Source organism: Microchirus variegatus (genome assembly GCF_963457635.1).
Source record: "Microchirus variegatus genome assembly, chromosome: 1".
Lineage (NCBI taxonomy): Eukaryota > Metazoa > Chordata > Actinopteri > Pleuronectiformes > Soleidae > Microchirus > Microchirus variegatus.
Window position 1 is genome coordinate 10,819,719 of NC_139802.1, and position 22,692 is coordinate 10,842,410.

General features: G+C 41.3%; 1 protein-coding gene across 2 annotated transcripts in view; it reads left to right on the top strand.

Moving 5' to 3' along the window:
- Positions 1–22,692, top strand: part of grb10b (growth factor receptor-bound protein 10b) — a 63,463-nt gene that overhangs the window by 28,256 nt on the left and 12,515 nt on the right. The window contains exons 1-2 of one of the 2 annotated variants that reach the window (XM_083900966.1): positions 1,860–1,983; positions 3,649–3,708. In XM_083900966.1, the coding sequence (XP_083757092.1) occupies positions 3,682–3,708 (27 nt within the window). In that variant the 5' untranslated portion in view covers positions 1,860–1,983; positions 3,649–3,681. Of the gene's footprint in view, positions 1–1,838; positions 1,984–3,648; positions 3,709–22,692 lie in introns of those variants that run through there. The other variant, XM_083900965.1, reaches the window with a different exon arrangement.

The window sequence follows — 22,692 nt, forward strand, 5'->3', positions numbered from 1 at the left end:
CTCACCAAAGAGTGACGCACGTTTCTGTGAAAGTATTTGTGGTCACGTCGACATGTACGCAAATACTTTTACAGAGCGGCGTTAACCCGTGAGCTGAAACTCACCCCGACCTCATACATTTTTTATATGCACAGCCGCTCATGCAGAACTTTTCTCTCACTCTGGAAAAGTCGCCTCTCACTGTAACAGTCATCTCTCCACACCCTCTCAATAATTGTTTCCTCCCCTGCTCCGTATATCTGTAGCCTTTGAATGACCCATTCCTCCCTGTCACTCCCTCTTTGTTTCAAACGACACCAGCAGCACGAGAAAGTTAAATGGTCTCATTTATTTTAGCACCAAATCCAAGTCTCTCTGAATTTAAACATATTCTCTTTGAGGGTATCGTGGTATATGCGCTGTCAAATGTGGGCACACACGCACACACACACACACACAGAAACTGAGGAAAGAGAAGCACAGTTGCATACATGCTGCACATACAAAGATGCCTTCAGAGCAGAGCTGCTGTCGGCTTCTGTTATTCGCCTTTTTATGACAGAAACGGAAGAGGGGTAATCAGGTAATGGAGTATTCTGTCGGTCTCTCTCTCTCTCTCTCTCTCTCTCTCACAGACACAGGCTCTGAAGTTCTTATTATTCAGTGCTGACCTCTGGATAACCCTGTTCTCCAGCTTAGATGGGACGACATCAAAGGCCCGTTCCCTTTTGAACTCGCTGGCTTCCACAGAGAGACGCAGTGTGATAGAGGAAGCCTCTCTGTGGCACTGATTCTCTCTGATTTAATATTTCACAAAATGACATGCCATTTTTTTTTTTTCCTCTTTTTTTTTTTTTTTAAAAAAGACTCTTCAAAAGTTTATGTTGAACTGTCAAATCATCATTTTTTCTTCTTTGGGCCACAAGTGTACGCTGTATGTGCCTGGGAAAAAAAAAGAGGACTTAAAAGTGATGTCCTTATTCAATATTGATGTGTGATAAATATTGCAGAAAATTTGCTAACAGGCTGCAGGGGTCTGTGATTTCCACTTGCTGGGAGACTGTTCATTATGGGTAGATCAGACAGAAACAGACATGAGCAGGGTTACTGTACAGCGATGCTTTATTAATTCTAACTCTCTCCCGGTCATATCTCATAAGGCGACAGATGCTGACAAGAGATCGGGTGATTTCAAAGTTTTTCCTGTCTCACTTTTTAAGGGTCTATGTTCCAGGGCATGAATTTAAGCTACTGTTAATACTGTATATTGTTATCAGCAAACTGGTAAATCACTTTCCTGTCACCATTGTACAGGGTTCACAAGTTACTTGAAATCCTTGAAAGTTTTCAAGGTTTGTAAAGTGCTTGGATTTTTTTTTTTTTTAAATATAAATTGCTTGAACTACTGTAATTTTCTTTCATAATAAATGACTAGTGGAGTAGTAGTTTTCTTATTCGATGAATAAAAGAAGACATATTGTGGACATAAAAACATAATAACTTGCAATTTCAAAGTACAATTTCTTTTAATGTGATTTTTAAAAAGTAGTAATCATTTTGAATATGCACTGTATGCATTTGTGATTTACTGATTTATTGTTTATTTACAGTATTTATCTTGATGTAATGCATATAAAAGACAAAAAAATACCATATTTCATGTTCACCATATCATTTATTTACTCCTATCCGTTGAAGTTTGTTAAATTTAAGTGTAGAAGGATATTCATAGCTGTATATATTAATAGTGCTATAATGTTTACAGTAAATGGTCATTGAAAGTGCTTGAAAAGTGCTTGGATTTGACCCTACAAGCAGTTTTCTGAACCCTGTTCCTTTGTCCTGTGCCCATTGTTCAGGAGGTTGCAGGAGGAGGAGCAGCAACTGAGGACGTCGTCTCTCCCGGCCATCCCAAACCCCTTCCCTGAGCTGTGCAGTCCAGCAAGTTCGCCCGTCCTCAGTCCTGGGTCCCTTCCTCCTGGAGAGCCCTCCAATGGCAAATATGTAAGTCCAAACCCCACAAAGACACACTGTTGAAACTAAACTCCACCTCTCTCAAGAATCTCTGGCTTTACAGGAATTAAGAAAAACAATAACAACCCTAGTCTGCATTATAATTAAATGATATGGAGACAAGATGCTTTTGCCCCTTTGAAAAACAGGATATGGGACATCTGCTGACTCTGATTTACGTTCATGTTATGTTGAGACTTGTGTGACTCATCAGGTGACATGTGTCACTTGTTTTGAAGGATGCAGAATTTGCATATCGTAAATCAGCTGTTTTTAGTGGTCAGCGCTGTGCGAGACATAAGCATGTAGGAATTTTTCTTGGCTGTGTGTGTGTGTGTGTGTGTGTGTGTGTGTGTGTGTGGCTGCCCACATCGCTGCGTTTCTTGTTTGTTCATCTGCGTTTGTGTGTTCACTTTGTGACAAAGATTTACACACCGCTCTGTCTGTTCCTGGAAGTCTTTCTATCGTCACTTTTAATGATCTTCATATGGGGCTCAGCCAGTGCTGATTATGGTAACATTCCAGTTTACAGTAATTTGAACGGGGACTATTTCTCATAAATACTCTGCCTGGTTATGATTTGACCCTTTTCTGGTCATGGTCCCCAGACTGCAGTTCCAGCTGAGTTGTTTTGATGCTTAATATATGACCCACTCTCATTTAAAACACCAACTCATATTTCAGTTAATGAGTTGGTAAACCTGTTGCTTCCAGTAACTGCTGAAATAGTTGGTGGCTTTGAATTACTGTCTGTGACATAAATAAAACTGTTTTTTCTTGTTGTCCTTGTGAGTGGACTTAGTTGAGACTTACTAGGTTAGTGGTACAAAATTGACACTGCATGGCAAAGTCCTCGTTCATATAGAAAGGTCAAAGATTAATATCCTGGAAATTCTCTGCTGCTGGTGAAGAATGTAATAGAGACTTCTGCCGGCCGACAAGGTTTTATCTTCTTTGCAAAGAAATCTACACACGAGTGGTTAGAGTTAGTTAACCCGAAACATTTATACCGAAGCAACTCTCCTTTCGCATTCCTCCAATAGACAAAGGAGTCTGCCTTTTCAGGCCGTGTTTTCACACCTCTTTGTCTACTGCAGGTATCGGGTAGCCGACTCCCTGCGGATGTTGTAGGAAGGTGCAAGTTCAGTCTAGACATCCTAATTTGAATACACAAAAGGACCTGGTATTCTGTGTTAGGAAAAAGGTGATGAGCAACTGTAGCTCTGAGACAAAGACATTGAATTTGCCATTACAGTGCTCAGAGGTCCAGTATGTTATTTCTGCGATGTTATGACAATCAGATAATGACATTTCTGTAAATGTTTGACTTGGCGGCCGGAGAAGAACTCACAACTTTGCTTTCTTGTGCCAGAGACCTTTCGTTGGTACCACTAAATCTACTTTGGACATTGATTACAGCTCTGGCCTCACATCAAAGCAGGAATAAATAAATAAATAAAATGTTTAACATAACATTACACAAGTAATTTTTTGTCCTAAAGAGGAGACATTACAACTGCCAAATAAAGCACTAGATCATATAATAGGACAGTGGAAAATGTATCTATCTATCTATTTATCTAGTATCTAGACTCTAACTCTGCATAAACTTTGCACCCATGAATTTCCCTGATTCATCCTGTTTTTCTCTCGCAGATCATCTCAAGCGCCGACAGATTGGATGGAACCATGTGTGAACTGTCGACGTATCCTCAGGTCAGTGAGGTCTACTTGTATGTCAGGGTTATTGTTGTGGTGAGAGGTGAACCGTTGCTCAGTTTTTCCACAAAGCACCAATTTTATCCAAACACGAATGAGTCAGAAAGCTCAGAAGTGTCATCATCATCATCATCATAATGATAATGCATGCATAGGCAACTGGTTGGTTCAAGTGACAGATAATGCTTTGGTTCGGTTGTCCAAATGAAGGGAAGTCGATGTAGGGTCCCTAAAAGGATAGCTGCAGGATGTGTGTGTGTGTGTGTGTGTGTGTGTGTGTGTGTGTGTGCGAGTTCATTGTTTCAGTGGAAAATCTGAATCATTGCGGTTTATCTGCAGTGGAAATTCAATTTAGCACCTTTTCATCATCATCTCACACACACACACACACACACACACACACACACACACACACACACACACACACACACACACACACACACACACACACACACACACACACACACACACACACACGCACACACACGCACACACACGCACACACACACTCATGGTGGAGACATGATATGAGGGATCTTGGCAGTATTCCTGCTTATCCGTTAAGGGATTGGCATATCGAACAGGTTTTTTCCCAGCTACCTCTCTACGATTATGAAGACACTTGTTTGTGCCATTGCTTTCTTTCTGTAGTGATCTCTTTGTGACTGTATCTTCCTCTTCCCTCTCCCTTTCTTTGACCTCCAAACCTGCAGTCCAGTCAGCCAAGCCTGCTGTTGAGAGGTTTCTCTGTTTGCTGAATTTTCCGACCTCCGGCGTGCTTCCTGAAAGACTGTCATACTTTTGTCCCTTCATTCCTCCTTTCCCCACTCCTTGGCCTGCCTGTGCAGGAGGCATGCGCAAGCAGTGCAGGCCTGTCAGGATTAAATGGCCAAGCTTTTTGACACGACCGTATGAGAACCAATTACTTCCCTTTTGTTATCTGTCCTCTTCCTCCTGTCTTTTTCCATGTCTCCGTTCAGAGCGGCCATTCTTTTCAGCTCATCTCCTGTCAGCTGTACACTCCTCGGGGGGGGATCTGAAGTAAACCCACCGTATCTTTAGCAATTTGAAACCCAGTGTTAAACAAAATGTTCTGTTTACAGTATGCGAGTAATTTTGTTTAAGTGTCGTGATGCGTTTACAGTGTGCGATCAACTCGAGATTAAACGACGGATCTCAAGTGTAGCATTAATTAGACAGATATGTGGTATTGTAGTTCCATTTAAAGTGGTCAAGGTCATGTGATGTTCACACAGTACTAGGATTTATTCAAATTGAATGTTGCTTCTCTTTCCAGTCAAATCAAGTCTAGCTTCTTGGGCTGGAAATCATTTCCTTTCTCTCTGATAAGTCACATTAATGTTGTGAAAATGAATATACTGGTGATTCCCGCCCCCTAGTGCGAATACAATCTGCTTTTTGTGTTCTCCTTTATCTCAGAACACTCCTTGGTCCCAGTTTTGCACTTGGTTTGAAGAAGGTTAAGGGTTTATTTATCAATAATTAATTTGCATCATTTGAACAACCTCAGACGGAGTATAAACGTGCACCTTATCCAGTATTTTCAAATCCCTAGCATTTATCTTGTTTTTCCTTCCCCCCCCCGGCTATATCTGTCCTTCAAGATATTCTTAATTTGTACACAATGTTGAAGGGAATCTAGCATTTATAATAATTAGAGCTGTCAAAAGATTAAACATTTTAATCAGATTAATCACAGGGTAGCTGTGGATTATTCACGATTAATTGCCATTCGTAAAAATGCCAGAACAATTAAAATTTTCTCTTTATATTGTTGTAAGAAAATATAAATGTAAAGAACAATAACATACTGTAAGTAACTTTTTAAAAAACCTATACAAACTTAGTAAAAAATAAACATCACATTGTAAAGAACCCACATTATAAGACAATATAAATATAAAGAAAAAATAAAATACTGTAAATAACTTAAAAAAAAAAAAACGTTTAAAAAAATGACACATTGCACTGTAAATAACTCACATTATAAACAAAATATATAGTATAGAAGTTAAATAGTTTTCTTGGGGTTACTAAACCCACAGCAGGAAATTCCATATCAATAATAATATTATTAAAAAAGAACAATGTCTGGGAGAATGACGTGAACATGTGTTTGAATGAAAAGCTCTGGGACGTAATCTTAAGCGGAATTCATTCCTCGTCAATCGATTCTGAGCGCTGCCTCGTGGGTGTGGGGCGTCTTACATAATGTTAAATTAGAAAAATAGGATTGCAACAACACACACAGGCATGCTGTCTTTAATGATGCTTGGAACCTTTTTTATTTTTAAAGTATTTCCAGGAGACGACATTTTCATAATTATGTTTCTGATAATGTGCGTGTGTGTGTGTGTGTTTGTTGTCATTGTTGAATGGTTATGCAATATGAACATACCCGACAATGTTTACTCTCTACATGTTCTTCTCCAGAGACATAAAAATGAATACGAGTAAAAATTCTAAGTGGGTGGCTGCTATGACTCTATGAGCTTTGGTTTTTAAGCATGTGTGAAAGTGTGTGCAGATGGGCACACATCCATAAACTCACTTCCTTTGGCTCCTACTGGTTACTAGAAACATAATCTAGGATTTAGATAATTCTTAAACTACATACATCTCTCCGCATACAGCCAGCTGGCCCAGGGTATTACAACCAGGCTACACTTAAGAAAACACTTGAAACTTGGCTGGTGTAATCCATGTCGTGCGATGGAAAAACCTATAAGTAGCTGTGAATACACGGCAGTTAGCCAGTTTATCCATTAATATCCAGTAATGTTCTGAGTCTTGGTTCTTTACAGTCTGTCCTCAGTCGAGCAATAGAGAGGTGCTGTTGTGTACGTACTTGGACACGGTGTTCCCATAGCTGCCCCAGTCGTTCTAGTGTGGGAGCACTGATCTGATCACTGGGTTGCCAGATTTTGTTGGATTTACTGTACTCGGACTGGATGTCCTGCAGCTCACTGTGCTTCTACGGTGTGGCAGAATCCCCACGTCCCGCCTCTGCCTCTCAAGACTGCGCTTCATTATCTCGCTGTTCGCGCGTGTCTATCTCTGTGTGACATGGACTGCGCGTCAGTGTGTTTTTATCCTTCCGTCTGTCATGTGTGTCATCCCCCGCCAACCTTCAAATTCTTGATGATCTTTAAGCTCGGCTGGAGTACAGTACAGTTTGTCCTGTCTTCCTCGAAGCGTCGCTTGATGAATACTGATTCGCACATGATGAAGTCAGAGGACTTAAATAGAGCTTGGTGCCAGACGAGCAGTGGAGGCTGGTTTGGCACTGAATGGGCTGTCGGTGATTGCTGCCAGCGTCGCTGCCCAGTCGCTTAAGTCTGACAAATAGTAAATTAATAGAAAATGCAAAAGGTGTGGTTTGTTAAAAATGTTGCATAAACATTGCATCTGTTTCTGTCTGCTCGTGTTTTCTATAAAAGGGAGATGATTATATGATTGTAGCAGTTTATAGTATACGGTTTGAAAGTGTTTTCCTTCAATCTGCCATTTACTGGTAAATTACACTGGTCAACACCAAATTTATTGTTTAAATTTTTTTTTATGCTGATTTAGGATCATTTTGATGTGCTTAATCCAAAAATCACATTGGTTTTGCTTCTGAACAAAGCTACATATTTGTTTTTTAACGTTTTTTTTTTACATGTACGGGTATCTTCACGTCAGAGGATGCAAAATTATTTTTGATTTCTTGCAATAAACAAATTCTGCAGATTTTGCATGTGACAACTTCTTATATAGACTAATACTTTTTTTTTAATATTACAAGTGAATGAAATGGCTTCGACAAGAAGATCTTGCAAAAATAAGCCTGACTGTATTCTGCTACATCTGCAGTGGATACACCATTGTTCCTAACAGGAGTCTAGTCACAAGTTTCATAAAGCGTGCTTACCATGCTTATTTGGGTATTAAATGTGGTATAATGTCACAAAAATGTAATCAATTTAGTCTGAAGATTTTTCAAAATCAAATTAGCATAGAAACCCGACCTGACTGAGGAAAAAATGGATGTCATTTTTGGATTCAGCGCTGCAAAATGGTCCTTATTCAGTTGAAAAGACATAGACAACTTACAATTTATTTTATTTTTTAACTCAGTGTTATTAATCATGTGTTCTCTGTGTACATTCTTGCCTCTTCATCATTTGCAGGAACAGCTCTGAAATATATATTTGTTAATTTGTGTGCTTTTCTTATCTGGATTAAACTCCTGGCAGCTGCTGTGCCACATAATAATTCACATAATAACACAAATTACAAATTTATTTTCCTTAGCACACCCCTCTCTCTCTTGGCATGACTTTAAAGCTGTGACACCCACTTATCAAAAAGTAATTTTGTGAATGCCGGAGTGCAGTAGTGAGCGTGTGGACTGCGCTGAGGAATAATTCAAAAGATGTGCTCAGGATGACAGCTCCCGTACCTTGTGGAAATCTTGCAACCTGTTTAAAATAATTCTCTTAGGCCTGTGTTTGACTGAAAATGTAGTAAAGTGTGCATGACGAGAGGCACTGTCAGCTTTTTTTTTATTTTTTTTTATTTAGTTACTCACTCTGGGCAGAAAGACGTTTTGAAGGAAGGTGTGGTACAGTCAGTAATGAAACTGACAGAAAAGTCTAAAACGTCTGTCTTTGCCCCACAGCACTGTGCAAGCTGCTGGAAAGACTCGCATCATTAACCAGTGTTCAAGTTATGCTGCAGAATATGAATGTTGCATACGCTCATTCACTCATAATCCTATTCCACCCCTGCGGCTGACAGGAATCTGCCAAGAATATATAAGCCAAATTAAATTTCACATGACCCCTGTGTGGGGAGAATACAAGGAACTGTTAAGTTAGTTAGCATGAGCAGCACTCACCACTGTACAATCCAAGCCAAAAAAATGTTCTCTTAAAAAGGAATTAGAGCTTAAACTTCAGCCTGTATGAAATTATATTTTGGCCAGTTAACACGCCACACATCACAGGATATAAATAAAAAGAAGTATGTCCCCTTAAACTGCTAAACATTCCAGTATATTCACCACACAGTGTCTAAAGTCTGCCCCGACTGTGTTGTACTTTACACAGAGACTTTGTCAATTTTGAGAAGTTTCCTGCTTTAAACTGCAGCTGAAAATATGAAATAACGTTTATGATGACTGCAGAGATCAGCGATAATCCAGCTAATTTCAGTGCAACTTCAAGGGGGACGTATTAGGCAAAATCAACTTTTTAATAATTTAAATCCTTATATTTGGGTTTTTGTGGTCCTCCTCAGTCTAAGTACAGGAGATAAAACGATGTTGACTTCCGCACTCACTCGCGGAGCTGGCGAGGGCAACAGTATCCGAAAACCGGAAGTCTGCAAAAAGTTCTATTCTTGGCTCCACAGTGCAGCACAGAGTCCTACACAAACTTCTATCCTCAGAGGATTTATCTGTCCAGTGGATACATGTTTATATACCAGAGCAATGTGCCTGCTAGAGCCTGCAAATGATCACAGTTAGCCTCCAAATGCTAACTGTTGTTAGCTCCCAGTAGCCTCTATGGCTGATGTAATTTCCTGTTCCTTAAGTTTTTTTTTTTTAAAGGTGGACCTAAAGAGATACTACTAAACAGAGTGTTCTGAACAGGGATGTTTTGATTGAACTGCTGTGGTGCTTCATCCTTATGGTATTTTGACCAAAGCATGTCACAGACATGTTCATTAGGACACCAGGGAACTAGGTTAACTTGGAGAAATAGGGTTTAATATGATTCCTTTAAGATTAAGGAAATCACCTTGTTGCTAAGTGATCTCTTCCAAATATTATCTTCAAAGTCTGGGTACCAGTGGAATATCAATTTGACAAAGCTCTATCAAGTGAGACAAGGCAGAAGGATTTAAACCAGGAACACCTTGTACAGTACATTCACGATGAGCATCGATCCATCCCTCCTCCCTTTCTCTTCGCACTGAAGCATGGCATTCCCTGGCCCGTCTCCTTCCAAAATGTTGGAAATGCTCCGGTCAGAGGGCAGGATTTTCCACTGTAAAAGGGGGGAAAAAAAGAGAATGGAATGGAATGCTGCTGATGCCCAAACCGTTGGCCTCAATGTGTGGGAACCGTCTGTGAGTCCGTGTGTATGCACGAGAGTGTGTTTGAAAGTATGGTTGCGTTTTTCTGTCTCGTGTGCTTGTGTCTAATGTTTAAGCAGCAGCAGCTGTGTGTGTTCGTGCATGTGTGTAGTGCTGATGTGTTCTGCAGGCTGCACTGTGTGGAGGTCAAAGGTGACACAGCGCCAGAAATCTTGCTGGCTCACTCCTCCAGCAGCCAAGCCCCTGTTTAAGTGAGACACAGAACATGCAAATATGCACACAGTAGAGCTGCAACTGACGATTATTTCCGTCATCGATTAATCGTTTGGTCCATAAAATGTTTGTCAAAACTGGAAATGACCATGTTTTGAATGTCTTGTTTTTGTCCACACACCAAAATGATTCAGTTTTAATGATTTCTTTGTTGTGTGGAGCAAAGAAACAAAGTAAGTATTTTAAGAAGCTAAAACAATCAGAAATTGACGATTAATTTAGTAACTTGTGTAATCATTGTCAATTCATTCGTACACACTTGGCGTGCTCAAATAAAGGCTCTCTTTTCAGTATGTAGGGTTAGGGTGTGTGCGCCTGCATTGATGTATGTGTGTATTTTGATGCATGCATGTCTGTTGGCTTCATTATTCCTAACATTGTATCTAGTCTAAAGGCATAGTCTCTCTCACACACACACACAGACACAACCACACACTCTTGCATGTTATCTGATACTCTTTGTGGCAGAAGCTGAGAGAGCATGAGGGCAGTACAGTAACCCTTTGTCAACAGACATGTTTCTGCTGCCTTCTCTCTCCCACACGCACACACACACACACACCATCAGACACACAAACACTGCGTTTGGGGGCTGATTGAATTTGCATTCAGTGCTGTGAAATACAAATTGTTTGGCTGCTGCTGAACAAACACTGCATGGGAGAAGAGCCAGGCAGGTTGTGGTTGAGGCTGGAACGTCTCGTGTGTCTGGGGCACATTAATCTCTAACTGCTAAATGGAAACATGCCTCGACCTGCTCGTTCGCTGCTGCTGCCACACTTAGACAGACACGCACAAGCAGAGGCCGCGCGCCGATACACATAACCTGTTGCCGAATAACGAGACAGGTGAGGAAGATTAATCTGCGTAATGGCTCGGCTGTCTCTGCACAGGTACACACGGAGACACGTCAATATTGTGGTTATTTAAAAAAAAAAAAAAAAAAAAAAAAAAAAAACCTTGTTGTGTGAAGTAGAATGAAGTTATAACTCTTAATCACAAAAATTAAAGTCCCACCCAGATCCAAGTTCTTGATGTTGTCGGACTGGCTTGTAGCCGGAGGTTTGCCAGTTTGGAGGTGCCCCTGAGTCACAGACATGTAAATGGTGTGTATTTACTGTGCGTTTCTACCTAAAGCAGCTTCACGCTACAGTTTTGCCATTTGTGCAGGGCATTTTTCTAACACACATTTTTCACATTCATTCACATGTCAGGAGAAACTTGTCGTTAAAGGTCTCATATTATATCCTATTTCTCCAAGTTAAACTAGTTCCCTGATGTCCTAATGAACAGGTCTGTGACATGCTTTGGTCAAAATACCATAAGGATGAAGCACCACAGCAGTTCAATCACCCTGAGAAAGAAAAAGTAAAACGAAACTTAAGGGACAGGAAATGACATCAGCCACAGAGGCTACTGGGAGCTGACAGAAGTTAGCATTTGAAAAAGTGATCATTTGAAGGCTCTAGCAGGCACATTGTTTGTGTAGGACTCTGCTGCTTTGTGGAGCCAAGAATATAGCTTTTCGCAGACTTCCGGTTTTCGGATGCCGTTGCCCTCACCAGCACTCTCACATATTTTAAAACACGAGGGCAATGGTGAAAAAAACGGAAAACCGGAAGTCTGTGAAAAGTTCTATTCTTGTCTCCACATTGCAGCACAGAGTTCTACACAAACTTACAGCCTCAGAGGATTTATCTGTCCAGTGGATACATGTTATATATGAAGGCAATGTGCCTGCTAGAGCCTGCAAATTATAATTTTTCCAAATGCTAACTTCTGTTAGCTCCCAGTAGCCTCTGTGGCTGATGTAATTTCCTGTCCCTTAGGTTTCGTATTACTTTTTTTTTTAAGGTGGACCTAAAGAGATACTACTAAACAAATTCTGAACAGGGCTGTTTTGGCAGAGTGATTGAACTGCTGTGGTGCTTCATCCTTATGGTATTTTGATGTTCACCAGGACACCAGGGAGCTAGTTTAGCTTCAAAAAATATGGTATATTATGACTTCTTTAAAGCTACATTTAGTGTGTCTACTTCAAGAGACACTTGAAGTGTAATTAAACTTTACTTCCAGATTTAAGTTAATGCACCAAATCTGACCTGAAACTGTGGACACAAGCAAACCAGTCAAGAACACGTTCGCTTAAATGATCTTAATTAATGCCAGATGATCGATATCAAGATACTGTAGAGTGCGTACCCTTTTTTTTATTTAAAAATAAAATGATGATGTCATCAAACAGGTGATTTATGTATGGTGACAATTTATGAGGTGATTCCATTCTGAGCTTTTAAAATTGTTCATTGAGCTAATGGTTGGAACCCACAGGCCCCACAATATTAGAAAATAATTCATCCCGTTTATTAATTTATATCTGTATTAAATTTAACCATATGCATCTTTCCATGGGAGCATGACTGGACCACCCAGGCACCTTTGTTAATGGTCTATCCTTCACTTCTTGTCCCACAGGGCAGATGGAGTAAGATAAGAAGCCACAACTTTCACCCAGTTAATGGGGCGAGATCCTATTACTCCTGCAGCTCACGTCAAAACCTCGACAATGAAAGCTCGATCCCTCTCTGCTCCGTCCCCGTCTCCAAACTTTAGATCGAGTATCACTGTGCACAAAACCCCCAAAAACAGTTTAGTGTTGATGAGAACGAAATGAGTAACTCACCGTTATTGCGAGCGTGTGTTTTACTGATAATTGTGTGAATACAGGTATAAACATTCCTCAGGCTGTGTGTCAAAAAGAGCGTGTGCTGCCTTTTAAGATTTTTTCATCTGGCCGAAGCTGAGCAGATCTGTTGGACTAATGTAGGTCATGGAGACTGCATCTCCCTCTCTTTCTTTCTCTCTCTCTCTCTCCCTTCTCCTGTTCTCTCTCCGTCTCTGTCTCTCTCTCACAGGGAAAGTAGGACAACTCAGATTTCTGAAGCTGCTGCTGTAGAAGGGCAAAAAAAAAAAAAAGAGAGAAAAGGAAGTAAGAAGGAAAAGCAGAAAGTTGCAACATGGTCCCCTTTTTATTTTGTCGCTGTATTACTCATCAGGCACATGATTATAGCTTTGAACTGGTGCAGTGAGAAAGACGACACGTACGCCAGTGTCTCACAGATGAGACACAGTGTGTGTGGGGGATGCACAACTGCAGCGGAACAGTTCTGTGAGTCAAATGACGAGAAAGAAATGAAAAGGAGGCTTTTTCATTCGTTACCATTATATTAGCGGTGTCACTTCCTTCCACACACACACACACACACACACACACACACACACACACACACACACACACACACACACACACACACAGAGGACTGCTTGATGTTGGCATCCACAGGAAAAAAAACAAAACTCCCAATACAGGGAAGTTTGTAAAGAACTGTCATACATACTGTGATTCTTTGGAATTTAAAATGATTACCGTTGCCTGTGATGTTGAAGTTCTTTTTACTCATGACACACCAGCCTGAAGGTGTGTTTTTCTCTGCACGTACCAAAGGAAACAGTTAAAAAATAGTGTACTGCAGTTGACTTCATTTAGGATTCCTTCAGCGTCGGGATATTAGCAGCAGGTGTAGTTTCTCTTCTTGTCTTTAATTATTTAAATAACGCAACCACTTTGGAAAAGTGATCATTTGCAGGCTCTAGCAGGCACATTGCCATCATATATTACATATATCCACTGGACAGATAAATCCTCTGAGGCTGGAAGTTTGTGTAGAACTCTGTGCTGCACTATGGAGCCAAGAATAGAACTTTTCCATATGACTTCCGGTTCTCGGATACCTTTGCCCTTGCCAGCACTCTCATGTGTTTTACGGACAAAGCGGAGACAACAATTCCAGGAATTTAGCGCATTGAGACGTCCCAGTGAGTGCGGAATTCAACATTGTGTGTTTTATCTCCTGTACTTAGACTTTTTTCACACTTTGCCGACTGATAGGACCTCCAGAGTCCAGAGTTGATTTTGCATAATATGAGACCTTTAAAACATTGAATCAAGCCGTTTTACAGTAAAAACATGTGTTTATCCAATACTGTTCAACTCGGACAATATTGTGGAAGGAATGCGTGCTAATCTGCTGCTGACATTTGATATAAAATCACCTGTGACCTGCGAAACGGGCTGAGCTGCCTTGGCGGAGGTCTGCGATCCCCGAGTGCTTTTCTAGTTTAACCATGACGCACATTTGTTTCAGATGTCAAATTTAACACACAGAATCTGGTGTTCATGTACAACTGCAGTGTTTTTACTCAATAAAACCTAAAATGTCTTCTTCTCAGTCAACTGTAAGTAACTGCCAGATATTGAAAGATATTCTGGAAAAAATGGACAAAAGCACTTACTTACTGGGCATTTTCTGGCCCTTTTAAGGGTTAATATTTATTTAAATACCAGCAGGATGTTGTTCTATTTTAACCCAGAAATTTTAGTGCTGTTGAAGTGCTATATTCTTCTATTATTACCTTAATTTTTGTATATAATTGTGTCATTTAGTTTGATAATTGTTACAACTGGTTACATGTGAGTGCTGTGGTTTTACCAAATGTGTAAAATGTATGCTTGTTGTTGTAGTTTAGTCGTGTAATCTTTTCCATATGAACCAAAGTTACATATGAAACTTCAGTGGAGCTTTTGATCGCTATAATAATCATGCCAGTGGCACCCTTTGTTTACACGATCAGAATCCCCCCTCCTCCCTCTGCCCTCCTGCTGTAATTGGACAATGGCTCCAAATCAGCGTTGGTCTGAAAAGACATTTCCTGCCTGTGGTTTGCTGGCAAACGGCGGCAGGGCACATTTAAGCATCCGCTCCCACTTTGTTTGTTTTTTGATCAAATATTTGGCGCTGTGTGAGGTGTGTTTCTGAGCAGGTAGTCACAATAAATGCATAAACAAATAGAGAATGCTTGGCTTCGACATCGTAATAAGCTGGTGTAAATGGCCTTGCAGTACTCTGGGCATGTGCACATCTTTAATCAGAAGATTTTGTTTTGCAATTCAAATTATTTAAACAAGACATAAATACATTTATAGCAGGACGGGGAATTTTTATAAATAACGCCATCATCATGATACACTGTCGTCTAGTGCAAGGATGGGAACTTATTTGAAATATTTCCACCATGTGCACAAAAACAGTGAAACGTTAACCCAACAACAACAACAAAAAATGTAATCTTTCGAAAATAAAGGTGTGCTGCTGATCGTCTTTTCTTAATCCTCATAATATTACGACTTTATTGTTTTTGAATAAAGTCGACGACTTCATTCTGAAAATTGTTCAGCCCGAATATTTTCTTTGAAACTTAATGAAAAGGCTGTAATAAATAAACATTAACTGTGTATGAGCAGGAAATTGTCACCAGATCATAAGATAGGACAAAATATCATCTTGATTTTGTTGTATAAATCATAAAAAAAAAAACCTCCATGTTATGACCACATTGCCCTGCTGTGCGGTGGATCATTTTAATCTCAGTTATGGTTTGACCTAAACACCTGCGCTGTTGATAAATTTTAGCCTGGCTCGGCTCCAGGATCTTGCAGCCTTCCACTATCTTAGCCTGAATTGGTGTCAAAACGCCATTGTTTACAGACAGAGCCGCCTCTGTGGACTAACTAACCGACCCAATATTCACTGTATGGTTCGATGCATGGCTGCACAGTAGCAGAGATGGCAGCCTGCCACAGCCTCTACGTGACTTTGTATTGTCAGTGTGTGCTCAGAGTCTTTAGCTTCCAAGATTTCTATACATTTCTCCTCCCTTCCCCTCTCCTGCCCCCGTCACTCCTATCCCCATTTCCTCTTTCGACTCATTCCCACTAAATCCCCCTCTGCCTTCTTCTGCTTCACTGATCCCAGATGTTCCTCTTGTACTGGGTCTTAATTTGATGCCATAATTGGAAGACAAGGGAAAGTTCACGGTCCCTCTCTCGTGAGTCAGCAGACTTTTCCTGGCAGTTGGAGGGGATGGCCAATTGTCTGAGATTCATTCAGGTTTTTGTGTCTCCAGCTCATCATCCGGCCATCATTCATCAGGGGTGGACTACGGCACGCACACACACTCACACGCACGCACACACGCAGAGCACCACATTATATTTAGTGGGGCTTTACAGGGGGTACTTGCTAATGGGAACATGGAGCTTAGGTGAGTCATGTTAACTGAAGGAGCAAAATTCTTCTAAAGACAGAGATGATACGGTACGTTTGGAGTGGATGTGGAAGAGTTTAAAAGTCAGTGCCTTACCTTACAGACAACAAGTGACAACCAAGTCTCTGCAACGCTGCCTACATTGGATTGACCTAAAATCAGTTTCCTCCTTCCTACCAAGCAATCACTTTGTTAGAACCCTAAAAAAAATGGTTTGTATAACTCTTTTAAAGCCTTAGAATTCACACATTTTACATGCACTATAAGAAAGCGTTGCAGCCACTGTGGGCCACCATGTTTCTCCAGCAGCTTTAAGGCCGTGGTATACTTCAGCCCACATGTAGCACACACGTCGCATTGCACGGAGAATACAGTGGACCCTGGTCCTGGTGCACACCGTGCGTCATGCGCGTATACTAGGTCCTTAAGACCAACATTTAAACATCTGTATCAGTGGAAACCCCATCGAATGATGGACGCCATAGTTTTTGGACACTGTTTTGTCCATAAGATGTCACTAATTCTTACACACTGGACCTTTAAATAATCTGTTCATCCTCGAAACAGTTGGACATTGTCACTCGCAGATGTTGAGGATAAGCAGTAGGTGATTTGGTAAAGTTAAGGTAATCCATATTTGTACTCAGGCTTTGTGATTATGTGTGTTAATCTGTAAGAACTTTGGGTTACAGTGAGTACAGTGACAATATGGTCATTGTATGGTGATGGTGTTGTAATGGGGAGATAACGTTATGATAATTAAGTAATAGTCATAAGGAAAAAGTCTGGAGGACAAAAGGGAGGATGAATTTTAACTTTGTATGTGGAGGTGTGATTACTTTAGAAATAACATGGTATTACTATAATATTATACTGTTATTAGCAGACCCTTACCATTGTTGTTACCAAACTGAAAATTGCATTATTTGGTATCAATTGCAGTGTTTTTATATGTGTATTGGTGTTCTAACAGCGCTGACTTTCCTCTCCCTGGTGCTGCTGTTATACCAAAGCTTTTCAAATCCCTCACAACACCAACGACATGTAATGGATCCTAATGTGTGTGCGTGTGTGTGTGTGTGTGCAGGCAGGCAGGCAGGCTTGTGCCTAATGACTAATAGTCTTTCAGAAGTAAAAATCTGCCACAGAAACTCCTATCTGATGTAAGCGCTTGTAATTCATACGTAATACCAGTGGAACTATTTATAGACCGGCAGCCAATTCCCAACGAGACGGATGCATGTATGTGTGTGTGTGTGTGTGTGTGTGTGTGTGTGTGTGTGTGTGTGTGAATCACGGGGCGTGCACGCACATGTTCGAGCACATACCTCCAGTTAGCACAAAGCATGTCCTCATACAGCGCCGTGCAGTTTACTTTCCGTTTGTCTTTCAATGCCTGTCCAGTTTGTGTGTGTCTTCTTCTTCTTCTTCTTGTGAGGCAGTGGGAGGAATTCTACATGTTCTTGTATAAGCAGACACTGCAATATACACGAAGCATGTCAAACGACGTATGCGTTATGTGCTGTAACGTGTATCGTGTGTCTCGAGATGTGCTCGCATGACTGAGCACATCTGGGTGCCTGTGTGTCTGATGGTGTGTGTGTGTGTGTATGTGTGTGTGTGTGAGTAAATCATTAAGTTCTGCTTATATACTGACTATGTTTAGGTTAAGATAAGGGGAGATTCATGTCAGGTTAATGTTACCTGTAGGATGAGGTGAGGGTTTGACCGGTAGTACTTTTGGTTAAGTTTGAGTAAGGCTACAGGAAATGATTGTAAGACAGTGTAATGTCTCTTCAAGCCGTGTCTATGTGTGTCTATGTGTGTGTGTGTGTGTGTGTGTGTGTGTGTGTTCTCAGACCCTCCTTGGAGGATTACGTCACAGTCCAGTTATCAGACCTGAGTCATCAGAGGCTGAGAGGCCCTGGTCTCGCTGCTCTGTTTAAATAAGGACACACATAAAAGAATTAGGAGATATCTTATTGTCTGTCTTTCTTTCTCTCTCTCCTTCTCTTATACCTACGTTTTTGTTATACCTGCAGTCTTATCTTTGGCTTTAAGAAGCCCTGAAGTGGAGCAGGTCATTAGAAATGTGTCACTCCATTGTCACCTCTGTGGGTTTGGCCCTCTCATTCCTTCCCCTCCTGAGACGGCGCAATGGTACTGCCCATCTTGGACACTTTCACGCCTTCTCAAAGGAGCATCTCGCTTCCAAATCTGTGTGCATTCGGTCATTTAATATGTTGCCTATTTATGGCGACGAGCAACTAAGGAGGCTTAAGATCCGTCTTACGCAGCCGGTCGGCTGATCTGTATCATCTGACCGTCTTTATGATGAAACGCGGAGATGAATAAATGATGCTGCAGCTGCTTCTGTAGATTCTACACTCTTAGAAATAAAAGTGCTAAGTAGAACCATATAAGGTTCTTCAGCTTGTCCTCATAGGAGAACCCTTTTTGGCTCCAGGTAGATCTCTGGATCAAAATGGTTCTTACTAGAACCATTAGTGTTACAGAGAACCCTTGAGAAAGTTTTACACAAGCAAATGGTTCCAGGTAGAACCTAAGCCCTTGTAGAATGACCCTTTTGGAACCATTATTTCTAAGAGTGTAGTGATTATTTGTTTCAGTTAATTCTTACCAACTGTTTCCTGTTAGTCCTAATGACCACTAACACAAGTCACCTGTATAAGTTTCTCTTCACTCTACTTTCTTCCATGTTCATTCAAGCTGTGTTGACTTTTTTCACAATTGGCAAACACAAACAATTATTATTCTTTTTTGGGGGGGGGGGGGGGGCGGGGGGACTGAAATCTACACTGTGGGACAAAAATAAAGGAGGCTCTCATCCCCTAAACTTTCCAGAATGATGAACTTTAATAATAAGAGCACAGAAAACCTGAATCGCAGCACGTACGATCATTGCAGTCATCCTGGGGCTTTCCCCCCTCTGGGCTGACAACTGTGACGTAGAGAAAAGGGTGTGTGTTTTTCGTGTGGGAGGGAAGACAGCTGTGCTGGCTAGATATGTAGGTAACAGTAGAAAGCATTCATACGGTACATTCTGTCACCAGTTTTCTCTCTCGTTCTCTCCCGTTCTCTCCGTCCCGTTCCTTTACCCAATGCTTCTTACGTTCCGTCTTTCTCCTTTCTCCCCCTCCCCGCCCCCCCCACATGCACACACATTATGTGCATGTGCAATCATACACACACACACACACTCTTCTCTCCCTCTCTGTCCTTCTCCCCTCCCCCAGCCCTCAGACTCCCTCCCTCCCTCCCTCCACTGCTCTCCAAAGTTTGCCACTATAGTCGTTGAAGTCGTAGGTCATGCCTTTTTGACTGCCATAACTTTTTACCACAGTTTCCTTCTTTCTTTTTTTTTTTCTTTCTGTGTGCTCATTCCTGGTTTACATGCTTTGGATTCATCCACATGTACACACAGACACACACACACACACACACACACACACACACACACACACACACACACACACACACACACACACACACACACACACACACACACACACACACACACACACACACACACATATCTGCTCCTCTCTTACAGAGGTAGCTGCAGCAGCGACATAAAGCTGTTCTCACCTCTTCCCAGACAGGGTGTGTCGAGGCTTTTTGTCCGCCTGATGCTGTATTAAATATCATAGTTAAACTGAGAAGTGCTCGTGTCTGTGTGTGTGTGTGTGTGTGTGTGTGTATGTGTGCAAAAGTCTCCAGGATTTTTGGTTCTTTAGACAGAAAGAATGTTGGCACAAAGCTTGCCACCAGGGGAGGAGGAGAAGGCTGGAGAGTGCTCGGGGAGCGCTCCAGGTTTGTTTCATTTCATTTGCTCTGTAATGAGTCTTGTTAGTGCTGTGAGGGGCAGAGGGATTTGACTACAGAGTTCATGGTTTCATCCACGGGGAGGGAGGAAAGAAGTGAGGAAGGATGGGAGGGAGAGGAAACAGACAGGCCAAATGATCCTCTCATGAAACACGGGGAACATTTTGGAAGTGAGAAAAGCAACAAACTTTTTTTTTTTTTTTTTTGTTAAATCCCCTTCCTTCATTTGGTTTTTGCTTTTTCTGCCTTTTGGTTCCTGCTCATTCTCTTTTTCAACCCCCCCCCCCCCCCCCCCCCCCCTTCTCAAATGAACCCTCTCGTTCTGAGCTCAGTAGAGAAACTGAAGCAGAGAGAGCTGAGAAAAAGTTGGCTGTGTCAGTCCATGACTGTGCGTCTGTGCGTCTACCAGAGTGTGTGTGTGTGTGTGTGTGTGTGTGCGCCTCTCAGCGAGTGTGTGTCTGCGTGCACTCACGCCTGAGTCTGTGTGGGAATGATTACATCAGCCTGCTGCAGGCTCGTGATTGGTCGGCGAGCGTGTGGTTTGATTCAGTGTGCCGTGGAGCCCGTGACTGAGGCTGTAACCCTTTGTGAGGGAGAGAGAGAGAGAGAGAGAGAGAGAGAGAGAGAGAGAGGGATAGAAAGAGTGAGAGGGAGGGAGAGAAGGAAGGATAGTTGTCAGACTGAACCGGCATTAAGCACTGTACTGTACCTGCTGCCATCGGAATGCTGTCTGCCTCTGTGTCTCTGTCCTCTGCACAGACACCAGCTTCACTTCACAGAGACAGTTTCTTTTTTGTTTTTTTTATATAGACAGCCAGCTGCTTAGATAGACTGAAGGACTTTTGGGTTGTGTGACAGGCACCATTGTAACTGTCAACTGTTGGCTCTGAAATTTGTATCTCTGTCTTCCAAGGGGGGGGGGGGGAGCAGAAAGGCTTTTCTGTGTTAGTAACTGTGAGAGATTGAGTGAGTGAGTGAGTGTGTGAGTGTGTGTCAGTGTGTGGGGAGCCAGGCTCAGTCCAAAAAAAATGCCTTCGTGTTCTCCGGACTGCTGTCTATTGCGGGCCGTGGAGGTAAGACTGCTCTCTTTCTGTCTCTCTAATCTGTCTCTGCCTCTCTTTGCTTCCTCATGTCTTTACATTTCCTTCGGAGTACTGGCGTGTATTAGTACAGGCGGGAAATGGAATGTGTAAATACCTTAAAGGCTGACGACAATGTGTCTTTTCCCCCCCCAATTAATCAAAAAGACAGTGAAATATGTCCGCACCTTTAAATGATTATGGTTCCCTTGCCTTTATTTTCTTTCTTTTCTCTGAAGTCTTTTGGATGGTATTGAATGCTTGGTATGTTACAAACTCTGATGCTATGTGCAGCATTTCTGCTCCGTGGGAAGCGTGCATACATTACATGCATGTAAGCAAGTAGGCTGGATTTATGTGTAGGGTAACACGGCTGGATTCCTGTGCAGGTTAAGTAGGCTGCTCCAGTTTTCTCTGGATGAGATGTGTTTCCTGAGACTTCTTGGTTTCCTTGTGTTGGATATAAGAGGAAGTAAATCAAGGACCGCTTAATGCAATCGTGCTGACTAACGTTTTTAAGTGGATTATAGGGTAAATGTGATAAGGGGAGGCTTACAGTGTTCACACACTGTGACTATTAGTCTTTGCATCTGACACAGATGTCATCCGAGTCACATGTTTCAGCGTCTTATGCACTATTGCTGTACATTATACAGACATATTCAGTGTATACATCAGTGAGTAGGGCTGAAGATTTTGGGAAAAAATACCTCCATGCACCTTTTCTGACGGATTAATATGAGTTATATCTTTTTTGTTATATCAAGTTCAATATTCCTTAGAGAACAGATGTAAAACATGATGCAGCCATCAAAATATGACCCATATTTTTTTAATTGTTCCATATTGTATATATGCAAAAAAATCAAACTGCAGCATTCGGAATTTTTTTGTCTCAAATTATGATTTAATTTGGAAAGTGATGGACTGTTCAGTACATTGAGTAACACACATATGCAAATATGTGTCTGCGTCATTATTGTAAAACAGGTGTTGTGTATATATATTGTATATACATTATTCCACTTAAAAGCTCTATTATCATCAATATTTCTATTTGCAGTCTCAATATTTTCTAAATTTCAAGTCAAATTATGGAAGAAGTTGACCCTAAATTTGGATCCATTTTCTCGTCAAGCTATATATATATATAAACCCACTTCATATCCAGTTGGCCGCCTTGTGTTCACAAGAGCAGATGCTTGTCATACGCCACAGTATATTTGCTACTATATTACTTAACAAGTTGCTTTAAGTGATGCTTGTCTGCGATTTCAAGCGCCACAATTGCCGCGTAGCCTTGAATGTCTGTGCTTCTCTATTGTGTGCTGTAATCACAGGGCTGTGCGTGCTATAGTGTATGGGGAGCTATATGATAAATACTGCTCTAGTGTTTGAAGAAAATTGCTGGCTTCACCCACCTATTAGGCTGAGTTTTCAAAAAATGGCCTGTGTTAAACTGGTGGGTTGTATGATTGTAAAAAAAAAAATCTAAATCTAAAATTAAAAATGT